The sequence below is a fragment of the Caloenas nicobarica genome, chromosome 1 (genome assembly GCF_036013445.1).
Source record: "Caloenas nicobarica isolate bCalNic1 chromosome 1, bCalNic1.hap1, whole genome shotgun sequence".
Lineage (NCBI taxonomy): Eukaryota > Metazoa > Chordata > Aves > Columbiformes > Columbidae > Caloenas > Caloenas nicobarica.
The window spans coordinates 60,167,183-60,187,264 of record NC_088245.1 but is presented as its reverse complement, the minus strand read 5'-3'; the positions used below and the strand labels follow the sequence as shown (position 1 = coordinate 60,187,264).

Genomic DNA, 20,082 nt, shown 5'->3' with positions numbered 1-20,082 from the left:
TAGGGACAGGATATTGGCAAAGAGACACCCATGTTGCACAGTGCAGCAAGCCCTCAGATATCTGGTAGCAGAGCTCAAGTGGCACCTCCCAGTGTATTAATATTTTAGAAGAGCAGGAATGTCACTGCCAGCAGCTCAGCTAGATATAACTGCCCATTTCATATTTTTGATCTCAGTTCTTACTTTCTGTGGTTCCATTGGTTTTGATGAGCTTGCATCCAGACCACAGAGCATGACACGGGGCAAGGCAATGTGGCACAGGCTGGGTTTTAAGTACCTGGAACAGGTATGCAAGCAAAATGCCTTGTCTGGCTGGTTGGACATCAGAGTTACTTGCAGGGAGTCTTTACAGAGAAATAAAAAGATCCATTCAGAGGATCTCAAGGCCTTTTGCATGTTTTGAAGGTGTCCAGGTCATCTTACAAGGAGCCTATAAGAAGGATGGGGACAGACTTCTTAGCAGGGCCTGTTGTGATAGGACAAGGGGTAGTGGTTTTAAACTAAAAGAGGGGAGATGCAGGCCAGACATGAGGAAGAAATGTTTTACAATGAGAGTGGTGAAACACTGGCCCAAGTTGCCCAGAGAGGTGGTCGATGCCCCATCCCTGGAGACATTCCAGGCCAGGCTGGACGGGGCTCTGAGCAACCTGATCTAGTTGAAGATGTCCCTGCTCATGGCAGGGGGTTGGACTAGATGACCTTTGAAGGTCCCTTCCAACGCAAACTATCCTATGATTCTATGATCCTATGATTCTATGATCTGGGAGCCCATATACCTTGACAGCCAATACCAGTTTGGCTGTGGGTCTGTTGGGCTCTGTAGGTGACAACCTTCAACACTTCATATTTCCTGCAGTTCTATGGATGCAGAAGTTGGCTTACAATTGCTGACATTACTGCATGTAATATGAGTACTACTCTGAGCATTGTTCCCACTGTATTTTGTATTGTAACTTTTATAATGCAAAAATTATCATTAGTGGTTGAAACATTGTGTTTAGGGTGCTTGTAGCATTATTTCTCAATAATTCTGAGATCACCTTCAAACTTAGGTTTCTTAGATGTTCCTCTGTGTGTGAGATCCCCCTGAACATGTCTGTTTCTGTTTCAGAAACGCCTATTTTGAACTGTCCCTCTGCTTAGAGCAAATTTTAGCCTTTGAAGAAATTTGTGTATTGCAATACTGGAGACCTGGCAAATGTAATTAAAAAATGGGGCTGCATGTTTCAGAAAACTCAAGCCCAAATTCATCTGATTGTAATTAAAGTTTCTGAGAAAAAACATTGTTGCAAATTGCCAAGGAAAAACAGTCTTGCTTCCATCCCCCTCCAGAAAATCATAAACATTTCTATGAAATGGAAACATTTTTGGAAAAAATAGAAAGGGAGAGTGAAAAGCACATTTCCCAGGGGTATTTAATTTCCTTTCTTCATGTATCTCAACTGGTTTCAGTTTCCAGTAATCTTTGTTAAGCAGATCCCTTACTTCAAGATGCCTGTTTTGCAATCAGAGTGGAACATGCACCAAAGCGGTCTGTCCCTATCTCTCATTTCCCAGCTATCACAAAATAGGACCGTGATTCTGCTGCCAGTGAAGCCTTCTGCCCTCAGATGCCCCACTGCAATCTCTGCCTGAGCTTCAACCCGATAAAACTTCAGTGGTGCCAAACTCCAGCTCAGATCCCACCTGAGCTCTTAGGTTACTGAGTGCGTTACAGTCATTGGTTTGGGGGGTGAATGTGTGCGCGAGGGCAGCAGGGAAAGGAGGAATTCTGCAAACCTGTTGTAAGTGTTTACAAGTGGTTTCCTTGACTCTTCTGGGAAGGTTGCCTGAGCCAGCTGTATTCCCCATGAGGAAAGAATGGCACGAGCGGACCCAGAACAGACAGAGACATGTTACTGGCAGAGCCAATTTCTCCCACACTGCCTTGCCAGCTCTACTTTTTTTTTTTTTCTTTTTTCTTATGTGCTTGGTTTGTTTGTTTTCTTTTATTTTAGATTCCTAAAAATAGGCCTGTCACATCTTGAGGCGCCTGCACACCATCACAAATGTAATTACAAGGCATGAGTTGGAAAACATGAACTAAACCCTGACTGCCTCAACCCCAAAATCAGATGGAATAGACCACATGACTGTCTTCCTCAGCAAAAGCCAGTGCAAATGCGGAGGTTTTTTGTCTGGTCACCAGGGTCAATACGCTCATGTGTGTTAGACCAACTATAGGAAACAATGCAATGGTGTTGTATCGAGCCCACTACTTGGTCCATCTCTTTCTCCCCTTTCCCTTCCCAGCAACCCTCATCATTCCAATGGGGACTGAGGCCAGATGCACATCATCCACCACCTATACAGTGATAGAAAAGTGAGATTTTTCTCTCTACTCTCTTTACTGCACTAGAGCATTTTTGGAAAAGACAGGGATGCCCTGTCCCTGGAGACATTCCAGGCCAGGCTGGACGGGGCTCTGAGCAACCTGATCTAGCTGAAAATGTCCCTGCTCATGGCAGGGGGTTGGACTAGATGACCTTTGAAGGTCCCTTCCAACCCAAACTATTCTATGATTCTATGATCCTATGATTCTATTATTTTATGATTCTATGATTCTATGATTCTATGATCTGCTCTGCCTTACAAGAATTCTAGATGCTAGTGTACTGTTGGCTGTTTGTGACACATCAGACTCTGGGACAGGTGAAATGTCCTACTCAGGGTGAGGAGATAACACCTTGATGTTACCAGAGGCTGATAAAGGAGCAGTGCTTGTAGGTTTGGTTTTTTGGGGCGTTTTATGTTTGTTTGTTTTTCCCTAAGAATTCCCAGCTAGACTCCTAAGGTTGTTTAGATGGTGGTTTTAACCTAAAAAAAATGAATTCCTATGAAACAGACTGGAGGCTGAGTTTGGTGCTTTATCAGTACCAAGATGTACTTTGCAGTATTCTCATGCAGTAGAGCTGGATTGTCACTTACCACCCAGGGCTTGCTGCAGAAGTTGTAGATGGAGTAGAGGGAGTTGACTGTGTGGATGCCACCGTACTGGAGGCCGATGATGAGGCTGCGGAAGTCCTCTCCCAGCGCCATGCTGTAGGCGTGCTGCCGGATCAGGACAAAGTCAGGCTTGAAGGACCTGGAACAGATGAGGGGAGTGACCTTTTGCTTTCAAACACTCAGCAGCACTTCTAGCTTCTCCCCTGTATCTTCTCCATCTTTCTTTCTTTTAATTAACACACGTTACTCTTGTTTTTGCCTCTCGTCATGGGTTGCTTGTGTTAGAAGCTAATAAACCAAATAAAAACCCACTAGTCATTTAAAAAAGGAAAAACCCAACATAGCTGCAAGTGTGAGAGTGTAGAAACGGGCCAAACAGAATTGCTGCAGTTTCCGTGTCACTCAGGCATGCACAGGAACAGGCCACAGGCGGAACCAAGGGTCATGAATTCACTGTGGGGGTGGAATTATCTTTTCTTTCTAAAAGCTTGGCCATATTTGGCAAGCTCATTGCCATGTGTGATGCAGATGAGGCAGCAAGTTTGTTTCCTGACGATTGAACTCGATATTGAAGCAATGCCCAGTGGGTGGGAAGATCATGAGGGATTTCAAAAAGCTATTGTACACATCCATGCATTGACATACATTCCCCCTTTAATCAATTTACTACATATGCAGCACATCCCCAGCTCTTAAGGCTATGAGTCACCAAGTAAAGGGCAGGCATGGTAATGTAATTAATCAAATGAGCCGAGCCCCTCATCCAGTGCTGTGACTCATGGTGTGGACTTCCAGAATATTATTTAGTGAGGCTGGAGCCAGGACTCCTATGGTTCAACAGCAGCAGCTCTCAGCAAACGCACAGAAAAGTGAGGCCCTTTCTAGGTAAGCCAAGACACGATGGATTATCTTGCGAACAGCCAGATCTCATTCCTTGCTGATGCTGTGTCTTCAGAGCCATTCAGAAATCTCTGGAAACAGCAGCTGGAAAGAAACTTTTCTCAAAATGCAGCTCAGCAGTTCATTCTTGAAGGCACGTAAGGGGCTTTTCCACTGAAATGGGATTATTTTATACTTTAACAGAGGTTGTATCAAGGACATTGGAAAAATTTCCATGCTGTATTGAAGTTTTTCAGAGAAATGAGCTCTGTAACCAGGTCCCATTACCTCACTGCCCTCGAACATTTTCCTTGCTAAGAGACTATAATTTCTATCCTTTGGATGTATGAGCTGGAAATACTTTGGGTTTATAGCCCCTATTTATATTTCCATCATTCTGGCAGGGAAATTCGAGATGGTGACTCTGGGCCAGATTGTGGCAACACACACTGTATACAAAACCCAGTGCAGCTTTGTTGTTTTGAAGCTGTTCGTTTTGTTTGTTGACCTTGGGCTTTTGTATCACCCAAGGCATGGTGAGGACCATGCTCTGCTTTTGTGATGCAAGAGGCCAAGCCTTGGAAATGTTGTGACTCCCTCCCATGGAGTATGTTTAAACCCAGGCATGTTCCCGAGTGTACTTGGCACCAAAGGTGGTGCTTTCCTCCAGCAGCAAGATGCACAATGAGCATCGGGAGGGCTGGGCTATCACTGTGAGGCTGATTTACGGACCTCCCTGATGTTAATGGGGGTAAAGCAAGCAGTGACCCCCCTGCTGAGAAACAGCAAGCGAATACTAATCTTGGAAAGCCTGAGCTGCTCAATTCTGCTGGAACTGCCATATAGAAAGTACACCAGAGGCAGGCACAGGTCCTCAGGAAGTATTAATCAGCTTCTCAGGACCAGGACTTGACGTCTCCACTGAGTTACTAAACAGTTGTGGTGACTGGAGGGGCAGGAGCTTCAGGTACGTCACTCCTTCATTCAGCTTTCTGAGTATTGTGAAGAAGAAAATGGTCCCTGTTACAGCTCAAGGCTTTTCCCAGACTTGACTTAGGGAGCAGCACTGACTGGGGCTGTGCGGTCATGATTTGGATCACCACGCTGGTCTCCCTAGAAGAAGTAGCAGCGTTTGCCCCTGAACATCTCCCCCACCAGCCTGGGGTGGGGTCGTGGTGCTGGGGTGGGGGCGAAGCATGAAAACAAGCATAGCCAGCCGTGAGGGAGGACACACAGTGGCTGGGAAACTGCCTTCAGTGGCTCTACTTCTGCCAGCCGAAAGTTCAAGACAAAAAGCTCCTGTCTTTTCAGATCCTGGCAAAGGAAGAGTTTTTCAGATTAGGAGATGGACACAAGAATACAGAATTAATGTAGAAAAGCCTACTCTTAAACTGCATCGTGTATAGGGCAGAGTACTCTCTCATGCAGCAGATGAGGAGTGAATCTTTAAAGCAAAGGTGGACACTGAATCCCTGTTTTGAACAGCGGGACAATGAGGATGTTCCCATGGATACTGAGAACACGGCAGAGGAGTGCAGGGCCTGGGACTAGCTGCGAATAAACATCAGCTGGAGAGCCCTGGAGTCTGCGAGAAATCTTTAGCAGAGAAGCAGAGACCAGTGACAAAATGTGAGGCAAGGGGCTAGGAAGGGTAGCAGGCAGCAAAAGGGAAATTAATTGTCATGGTAGGGTAGGTGGCGTGAAAACTGAATAACTGAGGATACAAATGCTCTGGGGTGAAAAGAGCTTAATTGCTTCACACAGGGATTCTTGCTTTTTTGGTAGATTACTTTTGCAAGCTACTGCTCATTCTCAGACTGTAAAGCTTAAGATAACACAACTAACACAGCAAGCCTCGGATTTGGAATAGCCACTTGCATAACTGTTTTCTTTGCTAGTTCAACCCAACCCAATAACATCTCCCATGACAGAAAGCTGAAATCCTTGGCAGACAGACAGGTCAGGCAGAAGTCCCACATTTGAAACACAATTGCCAAAATATCTGAGAGAGCCAAACTCAGTAGCACCTACTGCGCTGAGGTCCTAAGCACCCGAGTCCTGCAGGACTAGGAGAGCAGTGGCAGGAGCACGTACCTTTCCTCTTCACTAAATCTGTCCAGCCAGTGCCTAGATGACAAATGGTCTTGAATAAAACTGTACCTAGCCCCCTGCTAAAGACATGTCTTAAGAATGGGTTTGGTGACAGAAAGAATACAGCAGAGCCCATTCAAACATCTAATGGACGGGGAGATGGGATAGGTAAATGGAACGAAAACTAAGCCATAGATTTTAAACATATTGCTAATAAGCTGTGCTCTGCATGTTGGTGTGGTGCCCTTCCTGGGCTGCATGGCAGACTCCTGCCTGAAGGTATGAATCTTCCTTAGCAGGATAGCCAGATGGATGAAGCTTCCAGGAGAAAGTTGGAGACCATCTTCGGCGACGACCCTTTTACAGAAGCCATTTCTCAGGCCCTGAGAGCTCAGTTCTCATTTAGAGTTTGGCTCCTAGCACTTTTTGGTGAAATAAAGGCCACTAAAATGCATGTAACATGTTCCCAGAGTGGTGTAGAGATAGAAGAATCCTTTGTTAAAAAAAAAATCCAGGAGTCTGAAAAAGCTTCATTTTCAGATTGAAATAGATGGTGAGATTTCATTTTCCTCTGGAATGGAAAGGTGCTTTCCTTTCAGCTCATCTTGCCGCAGGCGATAGCCTCTGCCGCAAGCAACACAAGCCTTTCAGTGTTCTGGCTGGTGCATGACCACACCAGCCGCCCCCAGAGCGAAACAGCCCCCACAGGTCCCTGTGACTCTTTCTCACTTTGCAGTAGTTGCCTCCCTGTCCCAGATGCTAGCCAAGGTGCATGGCAGCCACTCAGCCTGCCTCTCCCCCTGGCAATTGAGACTGGCCAGCGATTACCAGAGTCAATCACCCCCGGGGGATGAGTGTCTGGCTAGGGAGCTGCTAGTGCTGCTCTGATACTGTGGTGCAGGATGCTTATTTGCATTTAACTAACTCTTTTTTCAACTTGTTCCAATGCATTTTAGCAGTCTCTCTCTTTCTCAGTGGTAAAACTATAGAGACAAATCTAAGTATGAAACCTAGATCAAATATACCTAATAGGAAGAGATCTGACTGGAGAATATAATTTCTTAGGTTGGACCTGGCTACCCTTAAATCTATGACAGCATTAGCTGTCTTGGAAATCGTTTTGTCAGAAATGAGGGAATATAAAACAATTTAAGAGATTCTTGATGTTAAGCATGGAAGTGAAACATCTCAGGAGCAGCAGTAGCTATTCTGGTCGCCATGTGTCTAACTTCTCTAATCATGAGAAGAATATCAGCTCTGAAAAGATCAACAATAACATTTATCTTCAGAAAGTAGGTCACCAGCCTGCTTTGGGGTCGACAGCAAATCTTGCTGGGAGGTTTCATGCCTTAAAGAGAATTCCTGTTTGTTATTTCTGCATATAAGCCTGGCTTGCTTCCTGGTCCTTCAGCTTTTCTCACTGAAGCACAAAGAGCTTCATGGGCATGAAGAAAGAACACACAAGAATAGATTATGTTGTCAAAATACCATTTAATGATCTCTTCAACCTCTCACTGTGGATAATCACCTGCAGCTAAAAGGTAGGCCTGCTTTATACTTAAGTACCATGATAGATTTAGAGAGGTTTTCTTCTGTGCTGTGGGAGAAGGATGGGCTCTCCTGCTCTCTTTAAGAAAGAGGGTCAGTCTTACAAGGCACTCGGTCCTTTATGTAAATAGAAAAATATCTTCCTTGTACACTGAAGAAGCCCATCCTCACTTCAGGTTCTGTCTATTCTCCATTATTCAAGGAGGCTTTATTCAGTTTTCTGACACTTCCCAGTGATCAACCCATTTTGAGTAAGTTCTCTTCCAAAACCTTTCCTATCTGCCTGGCATGACACGAAGAGGAAGAAAAGTGCACAATTAAGCAATATGATATAACAAGCTTTGCATTAGTGGCAATTAATGGAGCCTTCAGGCAAGCTTCTGAGGCACAAGTCCAAGCCATAAGTGGCTGCAGCTACGAGAAATGCAATAATCTTTTCAAATATCCAGTGCCCCGGGTGTTTGAGAACTAACAGAAAATGGCATTTACAAACAGGAACAAGTTATTTTTGTGCTTTACTCAGGTGTTATTACTATTGTTATGAGATTACTGAAAAGTAATAAGAAATCGATGACATTTTCATTTATCACAATGCTAGATTCAAAGTTACCTTGGATGTAATAGTAAAATGAGAAATTTGCTAAGAAAAAAATCTAATTTCAGTCAAAACCTCATGTCTTTTTTTCCACAGAAAGAAGTAAACTCTGCTGAAGTTATTCAAAGAAAGAATGAATGTGCTGACTTGTATACGAATAAGGTAATGCAGAGCTGGCTTTAGAGAAACAAGAAAGCAACACAATAAAGAACGATCTCTCTTTACCAGGCTGGAGGAGAGGAGCAGGGGGGTCTTCTGGGACACTGTAATAGAAAATGGCTGGCAAAAAACCATGGGCTGTGGGGGAGATCAGTGTCGCAAAAGCAGCAGGAACCAGGGGTCATAGCTACAGTAGGACCAGGATCACTATAGACAGACAAGGACACCCTGGAAGATGTTCTGATTTGCTTCTCAGCAACAGACGAACCACGAAATTGCATGTCACACACTCTCCAAACTGTACCGTGGCAGTCTCCTAAGTCTGCCATATATTTTACTTGTAAATTGATCAGCCTTGAAAAGGGAAAACATGTGGACCCAGATGATTCGTCAAAGAAGTAACAACCACACCTGCCAACAGCCACTTGCCTCCAAAATGCTTGTGACCCAAAGCTTTTACAGAAGGTGGTCCAAATACTTTCCAACATTACAGAATAAAGTCATAGAGTAATTTACGTCAGAGAGGATCCCTGGAGATCATCTGGCCTAGCACACTGCTTGTTGCAGGGCTAACTTTAAAGTGACATTAGGTCAATCAGGGTCTTGTCCAGCCAAATTTTGAATATTCTCAAGAATGAAGATCCCCTAGCCTCTCTGGGCACTTGTTCCTGTATTTGACCACCTTCACTGTGGAAGTTTTTTTTAAAAAAATTATCTAATTGGAATTTCACTGGCTTCAACTTGTGACTGTTATTTCTTTTCCTTTGACTGTACACCTTCAAGAAGAGCCTGGCTTCATTTTCTCTACACCCTCCTCTTAGTTGCCTGATAGCTGTAGGTGCATTCCTCTATACAGACTGAACAAAGCCATCTCTCAATCTCTCCTTGGATGTCTTTGGTCCAGTTCAATGAGCTGGGTGGCCTTTCGCTCAACTTGTTCCAGTTTGTCAATGCCTTTTTTTTTGTACTGGGGAGCTCACAGCTGGATGCAGTACTCCAGATGTGAACAGTGTCTCATTAGCTACACTCTTGTAATACCGCTCACAGAACTGTTGGGCTTCTTTCCCCACAAGGGCACACAGGACCTCCAGGTCATTTTGTGCGGAGCTGTTTTCCCTTCAGCTGCCCCACAGCAGTACTGGGGTTATTCCTTCCTCACTGCAGGACTTTGAGATTGTCCTTATTGAACTCCATGAAGTTCCTGCTGGCCCATTGCCTCAGTTTTTGAAGTCACTGTGAATGGCAGCTCTGCCCTCTGGCATGTCTGTCACACTCCTCACCCTCCAACTTGTTGCCACCCATGAGCTTGTCGAGGTTGCATTTTGTTCCAATATCAAGTCATGAATAAAGATCCATGTCGACTAGTATAGTGCAGGTGCAGCAGGGTTTGGCCCTTCATTTCTCTGTTTGCCATTCCCTGGAAGAAATGTTAATAAAAACCCATGTAGAAAGGAGACAATTTAAGGCAGGATTGAAAAAAAAAAAAAAAAGAAAAGCCAATCAAGACTGAAACAATCTACAACAGTCTTCAATCATTCTTGCATTCACTCCAGGATTAACTAATTAATGAGAGCTCTAGGCTCTGGCAGCACATTTCTTATTGGAAAGAATTACTGTAAATGCGAAAAGGGCCAGGGAGTAGTTTAGTCTATGAGACGCTCCCCACCCTGATCTGCTCAGAGTGACTTTTGCTTTCTGGCAGCTGCCTGCACGCCAAATGTTTTCCCAATAGCTGTCAGCATCCTGCCTGCACGTCGGCTGGGTGCCAGCTGCTGGGGAGGTGAGGGGGGACATTATTCATCGGGGAGATCAGTAAACCCCGCAGAGAGAAGCAGGCCTCCAGGCAGCTGTTCAGCAGCAGGAGCTGAGTTGGAAGCAACCGAGAATAAATACATAAATAAAGCACACCCCAAATTCTCTTCTCATTTTAGGCTCCTGCTCAAAAAAAGAGGAGGAGGACAGGCAGGTGAGGAGGGGAGAGATTAGTGAAAGACGACGGTAAATCATCCCCCATGTGGGAATAATTTCTTGGTTTATAAATGTTTACTGGAGGTGTTAAATTGCTTTGTGTGTAACTGCAGCTTGCCAGGGTCTACCCTATTTGACACCTTGTCCCAGCCCATTATCTCTGCAGGGTATTTCAGTGAGGGAAGTGGTCATTTGGCACATTGATATTTTGCCTAAAGTGCACTTTCAAAAGCTCGCGTGCTGTTACATGCCCTTCTCTATTACATTTACAGATTGCCGTGCCATCGATAGAAAAATATTGCCCAAATGTTGTTCAGTGTTAAATATATAGCACATAATGTACTATATGGTGTGGCACTTTCTGTGAATCTTGGGAGAACTATGCGCTCAACATATTTTTCGATCTGCATTCTGGGAACCTAAACTCTCCCAATCAGTTTCTCCCTCTCTCCTTTTTTTTTTTTTTTCCCTCCCATCTACATCGTCTCAGAAATTTTCAGAATTTTGGTTCAGAAGAAACAAAAAAACCAGAAAAAGACATTTTAAAAAAGACCACAGTTAGAACAGGGGTTAAATTAAAAAAGACGGGGAATAGACAGACCCTAGGGTCCCTCTTTGACACAAGCTTCCTCCTTTCCAGAAGCTGGAAAGTGACCTGCTGCCTACCATTATGTCCTACATCAGTGTCCAGGGACAGTACCTTGACCTCCCTGGATACTCTCCCTGTAGAACTGCAAGAAACTTTCAGCTATTGAATAAGTTCTTGAGAGAGAAGAAAATATCCATCTCATAGCAAGGTGCAGCTAATGTGTGGTGAGAAAGCGTGGCCTCTGTAGGTTAGAAAACCCAAATGTCTCTTTCAGGGAGCAGGTTGTGAATGGACCTGTGAGATGGGTGAAGCCACTGGGCTGGGAAAAGGTACAGTGGGAAGGGGACAGTATCATCACTGGGCTTTAAAGAGTCTTGCATCTTGGAGCAGGCAGACCTTTTTTAGCCAGAACATGGGTCCTGGGGTCTGCGAGTGCTGAACAGTGGGAAAACACCTGCTGCCGGGTTGGCCAGTTTCTTCACTGCACCCCCCCATGTAAAAGGATTTGCTTCCTCATGCTGTGATTGTACTTCAGATTGCAGTGCAAAAATAAGTTTTGGGAAAAAAGCACTTTCAGGTCCTGGTCTGTTTGGGATGGTGATTCAACAGGCCGACTACCAGAGTGCAGATCGTAGTAGAAGCACTGAATCAGCTGGAACCAACAGGAATGTCTGTGTTAATTAAAGGAATGAATGGGCTTGTATGGAGGAATTGGAGCATTCGCTGACCTCATCACAGCTGCGAGTGACAAGGGCATGTCATCCAGGCTTATATAGACTGGCCAAATTCAGGCAAGTCCTGTAGGACTAAACACCACTCCAGGGCAGAGATCCTTCTTCACAGCAAAGATTTGTCCACCGTGCTCAGCTACTCTTTGCTTTGCTGTCAGTTTTGTCACCCCTCCTCTCTTGCAGGGCCATTGCTCCACCCAGGGCCCTCCCCATTTCGGTCCCTGGGCATCTCCTGGTCCATCACCTGTTGTCCATACTGTGGTATTATGCTGAGTCTGCATACCACACTGTAAATGGTGTGGTCACCACTGTGGTAGGTCCCATGCAGACACTCGAAAACGTGCTTTCTCCCCTGGATAATCACCTCCCGTGGCAAAAGAACCAGCTCCGCAGGGAGACACGAGATGAGAGCAGTCTGGTGCATGATTAATTTATATCCTTAAAAGTCTGAAATGCTCCCAAAGACATTAGTATTCCCCATGTAAGGAAGCTGTCCAGATTTTCAACGTATCCCTGCCTTATTCCCACATCTACTGGAATTAATAGCTGAAGGCTTGTAAAGCCCAAAAGGCGAACACAGTACTGCATTTAATCTGATGCAGAGGCTGAGATCATAGTTTGGGAGTCTAAGAGTTGTCAGAAACAGAGACGGCCCAAATTCTCATTTATACTAAGACACTTTTATAATATCCTGAAAGCATAAATGGAGCTCAGAATGGGTGCTGTGCCAATACTGACAGCCTCTTTGCACTGTGGAAACATTGGTATGAAGAGCCCTTCAGAGAACTGAAGAAAAGTGAAAATGAAAAGCCCGTTCCTTACATCTAACCCCAGCAGAGGTGACACAGCCCAAGAGCTTTCTAAGGCAAATTAGACTCCAGACAGTTCACTCTATGTGTGTGTGTGTGTGTATAGACCTGTGCAAAAGGAAATTGTGGATGCTCTGCAAGGAGGATGAAGAATCCACCCAGGTAATTTAAAAGCAGGCATCAGCCCACATATGTTTTTTTTCAAACTGCTTAGTCGTCCAGCCTTTGCACCCAGAAATGATTCCTTTTCTCTGTTAAAGGGGTTGCTATGTCTAAGTTGGTGATGGATCTTTTGGGATGAGTAAGTGCCCAAAGAAGTGCTGGTGTAACAAGCAGCCCTGGCTGAGCCCATCGCTGCTCCTGGTGCCCAGCTCATCCCCATGCACTGTCCTCAGTCAGGCCATGTGTTACAGGGCACTGAAATAGGAGAGAGACTGCACAAGATGTGCCACAGCCAGCTCTTTTTCTTCTAACTCTGGAGAAAATGTGCAGAATAGGCTGATGAAGCCATCGCATGCCATGGTGGAAGCGGCACAGAAAAACCACATGCAGTTTTTTAGGTTTGTTAGACGATAGTCTCTCTCTCCAGTAGCATATTTCGCTGAGATGATCAAATCCCTCACCCCATCCTACAGATGTGCAGAACTTAGTAGCTAAAAAAGAGGAGGTGGTGACCCAGAATTCTGTTACTGTAAAATTAAGCTCTGGAAGCCATACGTGTTTTAAAAATCAGGCAAGCAAAGTAATGACTGGCTACAGTTATGTTGTTTGCCAACTTACTTGTAGTTACTTGTTTCAAGATACGCAAGGAAGTAGTCATGGAACTTCCAGTTCCTTGCTCTCTTTAATTGACAATAAAGTTTCTAAAGCTCCTTTTATTTTTCTTTTTTTTTAATTTGCCCAGGGAAAGTGGCAAGTGTAGGGCTCCAGGGACTGTTATACCTTGTCATTACGGGATTTTTATCTTCCAGGTGAAACTACCACAACCTTTTCCTAGTGCAGTTCAAATCAGTTGGCACAGGGTCAGAAAGAATGCCTTAACTACAAGGTGTCAGAAAGGATCAAGGGATCAGCAAAGACCGAGCTTTGATCGAAACATGCAACAGGATGTTTAAAGAAATAACTAGGAGAACTCCTGCAAAATGACAGAATTTAGTAGTCTAACACATTGTTAGATAGTTTATCAATTAATGTAATTTCAAACTGGAGATAATAGCCCAGTGGTTTCTTTATTATTATCATTGTTGTTATTGTCAGAAACATTTATTATTTCACTGATTTTAAATCCACTGTATTATATTAATTGTCTTTCAACTGAACTGCCATGATCTGTTGCCTTTGCATTGAAGACGAGTGTGAAGAAGCCAGGACTCCTGCAGCAGGGGAACATCAAATCTGTCTGTTAGCAAGATGCTGTCGTATTTCCTTCCTATAACTTGCTGGTGGGGTCTCCAAGGACTTTGGGTGTTCAAAAACCATGATGAGTATCTCACCATCTAGAAACATTCTGACTTGTGACTATTTTGCTTAATAATTAACAGAGGCCTAATAAGCGATGGAAAAAAGATGTATGTGATCGCGTCATCGTCAGGAGGGCTGGTGCACACATGTGAGTGGAGAGTGTCCCACTTGGCGTCTTCCTGTGGCCGGGCACCTGGAGAGGTGTCTGTGGCCATGCAGGACACGGCTGTGGGCAGGACGGGGGGACTTGGGGTGAGCGGGAAGCAAGCTGCACCCACGTGGATGAACTGAGGGGCCTCCACACAGCTCAGTAGCAGTAAACTCCTTAATTCACCTTCTAAAGTGAAGAAGCATTTTTATTTCTGTAACTTCTGAAGTATTGGTAGGAGCAGCAGTGGAAGATAGCTGGCCTGAGCTCTTAAGCTTGTGGAGATGGCAGGACAGGGACACATCAGCACGGGCTGTAAACAAATGCCTAGGGCTTGTAAGGACTGTAACAAACCATGCAAACAAATATACCATATATATTGGGTATCCAGACAAGCACTTATTTGCCAAATTCACCTCCCACCACACAAAACCATGTGTCCTTAAACATGCATAGAAGAAAAAAAACCCCTGAACTAATGCCAGTCATAAAAACATGCATTTTCACAATAAAATAGCCATGCAAAAACGCTAGCTGTGAATACACATGTATTTACTGCAAGCAGAAATATGAATACCATGCCCCAGACACTCTTGTGAAATAAATTTTGTCTTCAATTTCAGTTTAACAGCTCAAGATCTTTCTGCCAGACGTATGAATTGCTTCGGGAGGAAAGGCATGGGAAGGAAAATGAAGATGTGATCAACCTAGGAAATGGTTCTTGGGAAACCTTCCAGTGCTGTGAGCAAGTGAACACAAGAGTGCATTAGCATGGCGCACTGTCTGATGGATGCTCCAGCAGCTGGTTCACAGGACATACGCTTTGTGGGATGAGAGAAAGCAAATGGATATAACAGACTCAACCTTTAAAGTTTTTAGCAGAGACTTGTGAAATTGTACCAAAGAACAAATAGAGACTTGCCGACATAGTAAGAGCTGTCAAGACTTGAAATGGATTGATGGACCATAGTCATAGCTAATTGACAGTGACAAGTGTTGCTTTGCACTGTTTGGGCTGGAAATTATGTCTTGAGAAATTAAACTGAGGCCAGCATTCTCAAAATCCCTGTTTTTCAGCTGTTCTAATACTCCCTTTCAAAAATATTCCTGCATGCTATATGTGTCTCTATCTCTATGTGTGAACTAAAAGCAAAAAGATAAAAGCATTGATTAAATGTGTGAACAACATTAAACTCAGAGACAAGGTGTACACTGAAAAACACAAAGGAATTGTACAAAAAGAAGTAGGGAGGTTGGAAGGTTAGAAAGACAGATTGGGAATAGCAATGAGATTTCAACACCAACAAAGACAAGCTACTGTATCAAAGATGAAATGTAGAGTCGGAAGTTGTAATGACAAACTCATAAAGATGTAGGCTTGGGAATAAAAGGGTGAAAGGTAATAACTATCAAGGCTATGTAAACAGGGGCATTTTACTGTCATACACAGATAAAACAACACATTGTTCTTTATATTGCACCAGTAAGAATGTCTCTAACATTAACTCCAAATTGCAAGCACTCTGGTGGCAGAAAGAAGGGGAGCAATGCTTTTGGAAAGTGAATTGGGTGCGTGATTAGGGAAGCATTGCTCAGGAAAAGAGTTTGCTTGCAATGACTGCAGTTACAAAGTAATGCTAGCAGGGATAGACTGGCCCATCAAACAGACATATGGTATTACCTCTGAGATATACCACAGGGCAAGGCCAGAGTATTGGGAATCTCTGGAAAAAAAGGTAGTATTTTTGAAACAAACAAGGCTGTAAGGATCATGATCATGATCATGGAAAGGCTTTGTCTACTAGGATCAGGACCTAATACAGGCAGGCTGATATATGCAAATGACTATTTACAATGAAGGTTAGTTGACACAGAAACAGAGAAAAATCAAGGGAAAGAAAGATCTATTGTCCCTTTTATTGAGAAGCTTGAAGCTAAAAAGAACCTGAAAAGGAGAGACTTGTGGTTGCCTGAAGGGTCTGGCCTGGAAACAGTGACTGTACATCATAATGTGCAACTGAGACCTGATGTAAAACCACCAGAGTCAGGTCAGTCTTTCCACTGCTTCCAGGAAACCTTGAAGTCATCAGGGCTATGTTGCCCTAGTTCAGATACTGTTCAGACCCTGAGGTCATCCTGCTTGCCCCAACATTGCTTCAGGAAGCCAAATTTTCAAGAAAAGCTGGTGTTCCTCACCTTACCACCTTGGTGCCATTCCTCATGACCTGCATGTCCACCATGCAGCCACCCGTGACATAAGCAGCCAGGTTCAGCTCGGAGAACTCAGCCTGGAGCAGAACAAAAGGACAGAGCGTTACTTGAGGACTACAGAGACACAAACACACAGACACAGATGCAGAATAGTCTTCAGTTGGAATGTGCCTTTCCTTATTTTCCTTTTTAATTTTTTTTTTTTCCATGAGGCAACGAGAGATCTAATTACAGCTGATTTGCCCTGGAGAGACTGCAGAAGTATTTAAGGTTCCCACACTTGGGGTGTACAAGTATACAGGATCAGACTTATTGCAGTAATAAATACTGAAGGAATTAAGAATGAGCAAGCTGAAAAACACATGCAGGAAAGAATAATAATAATAAAAAGAGGTAAGGTCATTTGAATTCAAATTCCAAGTTTCCACTTGGAAACATCACTTAGAATTATGTCTGAATTGGCTGTCGTGCCACTGGCCAGTTATAAAACCAACAGAAAAGATTTAAACCTCCCTAAATAGCAAAAAAGCCTCATTATGCTGCAGGAAGGTGATAAGCAGAGAAACGCACCTGATGTGGTTTACTTATTAAGATTTTAACTATTAAAAAGTTAGTAAAGCTGGATAAGCTATTAACAGTACTGCCCAATTATTAAAACACTTTATCTTTTAAAAGAGGTGCGACTTACAAGGCTGGAAAGGTTGGCGAGGAATATTTAAGCTATGGGGAGAAAAAGGCAAATGTGCACAGAGGCGATTACAACTGCAGTGGGTGTCAGTGAAGGTTAAGACACAAATCAGAGCGATTAACTGACGGAGAGGTGTGATAATCCTCCTGTGTGGCCACTGGTTCTGCTGCCCATCAGACAGGAGTGACAGCGAGACTCGATGGTCTCGGGCCACTCTCAGCAGGAGGAGGATGGCAGGATTAGCTGGTCAGCGCTCATCTTGGGCTCCAAATCCTAACACTGTCCTTTCTGAGCAAATGAGTAGACTCCAGATGGGAATAGCCTGTTGTTGTGCCATGCAAGTTCTCTGTTTCCAGCACAATGCAAACATAGCTGTACAGATCCAGAATCTTAAATTAGTGCCTGTGCATATAAATTATCAGGTTTCATTTTCTGAGACAGAAAACCTAGTCTTCTCCCTTTGAACAGTTTTTTTTTTTTCCCCTTTCTTGTTAATTCATTTCTTTCAGATTTAGTATGATGGAGACTGGACAGCAGCAAAATCATCTTCTAACCAGGGGTTACCTAACATCAGAGCACTCAGCTGGCGTTGCTAATGCCTGTGATTTTGTTGAGAACCTTGTACTATTTAATCTTCTTCTGACATTTCTACTAGCTGGAACCAAAAGGTAGCACCAGGAACAACTTTTATATTAAAAAAAAAAAACAAAACCAAAACCGAAAAACCCAACCAAAATTTAAAAAATCATTTTTATCTTCATGAACACATGGAAAAATCTTGCCAATTGAGAACTAGTGCACCTGTAAAGGCTCAGAGGCCAGATGACAAATAAAAATACCACTTCTAACTTTTTTTTAAAAATCCACATAATTTTAAAGCAACGGCTGTGGACTGATGACCTGATGGTGTAATAAGATTTAATGTCTGCAGCCCTGCATAAACTTTTCAATGGAACACCCTTACATGATCTTACGTCATTGTGACTCCCAATTACAATGAAAGGAGGGGGAAAATTCCTGTTGCCAAGAAATAAATCCTACTTCAAACACATACACACACAGACACATGCACACAAGGAATGGCAGCGGTTCAGGTTGCTGCCTTGGCCACATCCATGCTTCTTCAGTGATCACATTGAATCAGAGATAAGAAAATATATACCTCTAAAAGGCTTCTGCATTTCATACATTTTAACAATCTCAATAGATGTAGGGAGGGAGGACTCCACCTTGAACAAATTTATCGAGAGTAGATGCTCTGGGTACCACCAGTGAGCTTCCAAGCAGGTTAAGGTAAGTTGGACACAGCATATCTGCTTGCTAGCTTACATGTGGGCTTGAGAGACTCTATAGACTGGGGAGATGAAAGGATGGATGGTTTTCCTGCCTTTGTACCTGCATATGCCTCAGAGATGTTCTACTCTGAAAGCAGAGCTTTACTGAGCTGGACCTTCAGCTTCTGCAGCTGAGGGATGCCTCATCTAATGTGAAAACCAGAGCAAGAGAAGGAAGTTTTAGGTCTGTGTTTTCAATGCTTTTCTTCCATAACTTTTTTCCATAAGGGTTCTGTACTAAAGCACTTAACACTTTGTTTTGCTGGAGGCAAAAATCAGCAGTCTTCGTTTGATAGCTGGCACTTACAATCTAACTAAGTTGGTCTGACAGGCGATCCCTGAGGCAGTCAGACCAAACAAAGCTGTGTTCAGACACCTGAAGTCCAAACAGGCCTGGGGATCCCCCGAGCTGATAAGTACTTCATACCAAACTGCCAGGGCCAATTTCAGGCTTGCTAATGTCAAGAGCCAGAAGAAAGGGAGAAATCCCCTTTGGCAACCATTGTCCACGGCACCCTGGCAAAGAGTGTGGAATGTAGAGCAGGTCTGGGGGACTCAACAAATCCAGAGCACTACCCTGCCCCCGAAACATCCAGAAATACAATCACAGCTGAGGGACAATCCTAATCTTTTCCTGGCATTTAATGGACTGAGTTAAGGATTGTTGCTGCTTTCATGTAGCGGTCTTGTCCCATCCAACAGGCCACTGCTAGCTGGTGTTTGGAAGAAACTTCAGTCAGCAGAAATTGTTTCCTGTTGATTTTCCAGTGCTCCCTGTATTTTTAACTTTGCGGGTTTTGTAGCCTGATGACTTCCTTTGGCTGGGATTTCAAGTCTGAGATCATCTCCAGCCTGAGTTTACCTTGCAGACAAAGAGGGCTTTGAAAGCAGCCTGTGCAGATAGAGTGACAGGTAACTATGCATAAAACAGGAGAGCCCAGCTCCCCGCGGCCTTGTGGAGTCATTTGCATTAGGATTCATCGAATATAAGAAGGCATTACCTTGCCCTGATGGTGTTTTATACTTGCTTTGCAATGGTGCCAGTGGCTGCAAAAACATTTAGCCCAAGACTGAACCATGTGTGACAAACGTGACATGATCTGTCTTGAAGAATAACGTAATACAGACTGTGGGAGTAGAAATATTTTGTACGTCTGTGAGGCCTAGATTGGGCAGGTTGCCCACAGATATTTTGAGGATAGTTCTGCTAAAAATACCTATTTCAGGAACTCAGATTCAGAAATCTCTCCAGATCATTTGGATTAAATCTTAAGGTACTCTCAGTTTCTCCCATCAGTGTTCTCTAGGTGCTGGAGATTTTTTGGTGAGCTATTTTAGAGCTTCCATTTTTGTTTGCTGATAATAAAACGACGAGGATTTTGTCATTTTAAATCATGTGATAGTACAAATGCCTGGCTTGATAGCCATATGTGCTGGTGTCGTCTGGGACAGAGTTCATTTTCTTCAGCCTAGCTAGTATGGAGTTATGTTTTTGGTTTATGCAGAAATCAGTGTTGATAACACAGGGATGTTTCAGTTACTGTGAGCGGTGCTCACACAGAGTCAAGGCCTTTCGTGCTTCTCACCCTGCCCTGTCAGTGAGTGGGCTGGGGGTGCACAGAAAGCTGGGAAGGGGGACAGCTGGGACAGCTGACCACAACTGACCACAAGGATATTCCATAGCATATGATATCACACTCAGCATTTAAAGCTGGGGGAAGAAGAAGACGGGGGGGGACATTCGGAGTGATGGCATTTGTCTCCCCAAGTAACCACTACATGTGATGGAGCCCGGCTGTCCTGGAGATGCCTGAACCTGCCCACGGGAAGCAGTGAATGAATTCCTTGTTTTGCTTTGATGGTGCGTGCTGTTTTTACTTTACCTA

At 43.9% G+C, this 20,082-nt stretch overlaps 1 protein-coding gene across 2 annotated transcripts in view; it reads right to left on the bottom strand.

The window, feature by feature from the left end:
• The window catches only part of SYN3 (synapsin III), a 178,098-nt gene that overhangs the window by 136,423 nt on the left and 21,593 nt on the right, over window positions 1-20,082 (bottom strand). Inside the window, exons 3-4 of one of the 2 annotated variants that reach the window (XM_065647022.1) lie at window positions 16,160-16,251; window positions 2,968-3,124 (exon numbers count right to left, since the gene is read on the bottom strand). In XM_065647022.1, coding sequence (XP_065503094.1) covers window positions 2,968-3,124; window positions 16,160-16,251 — 249 coding nt within the window. Of the gene's footprint in view, window positions 1-2,967; window positions 3,148-16,159; window positions 16,252-20,082 lie in introns of both variants that reach the window. The other variant, XM_065647013.1, reaches the window with a different exon arrangement.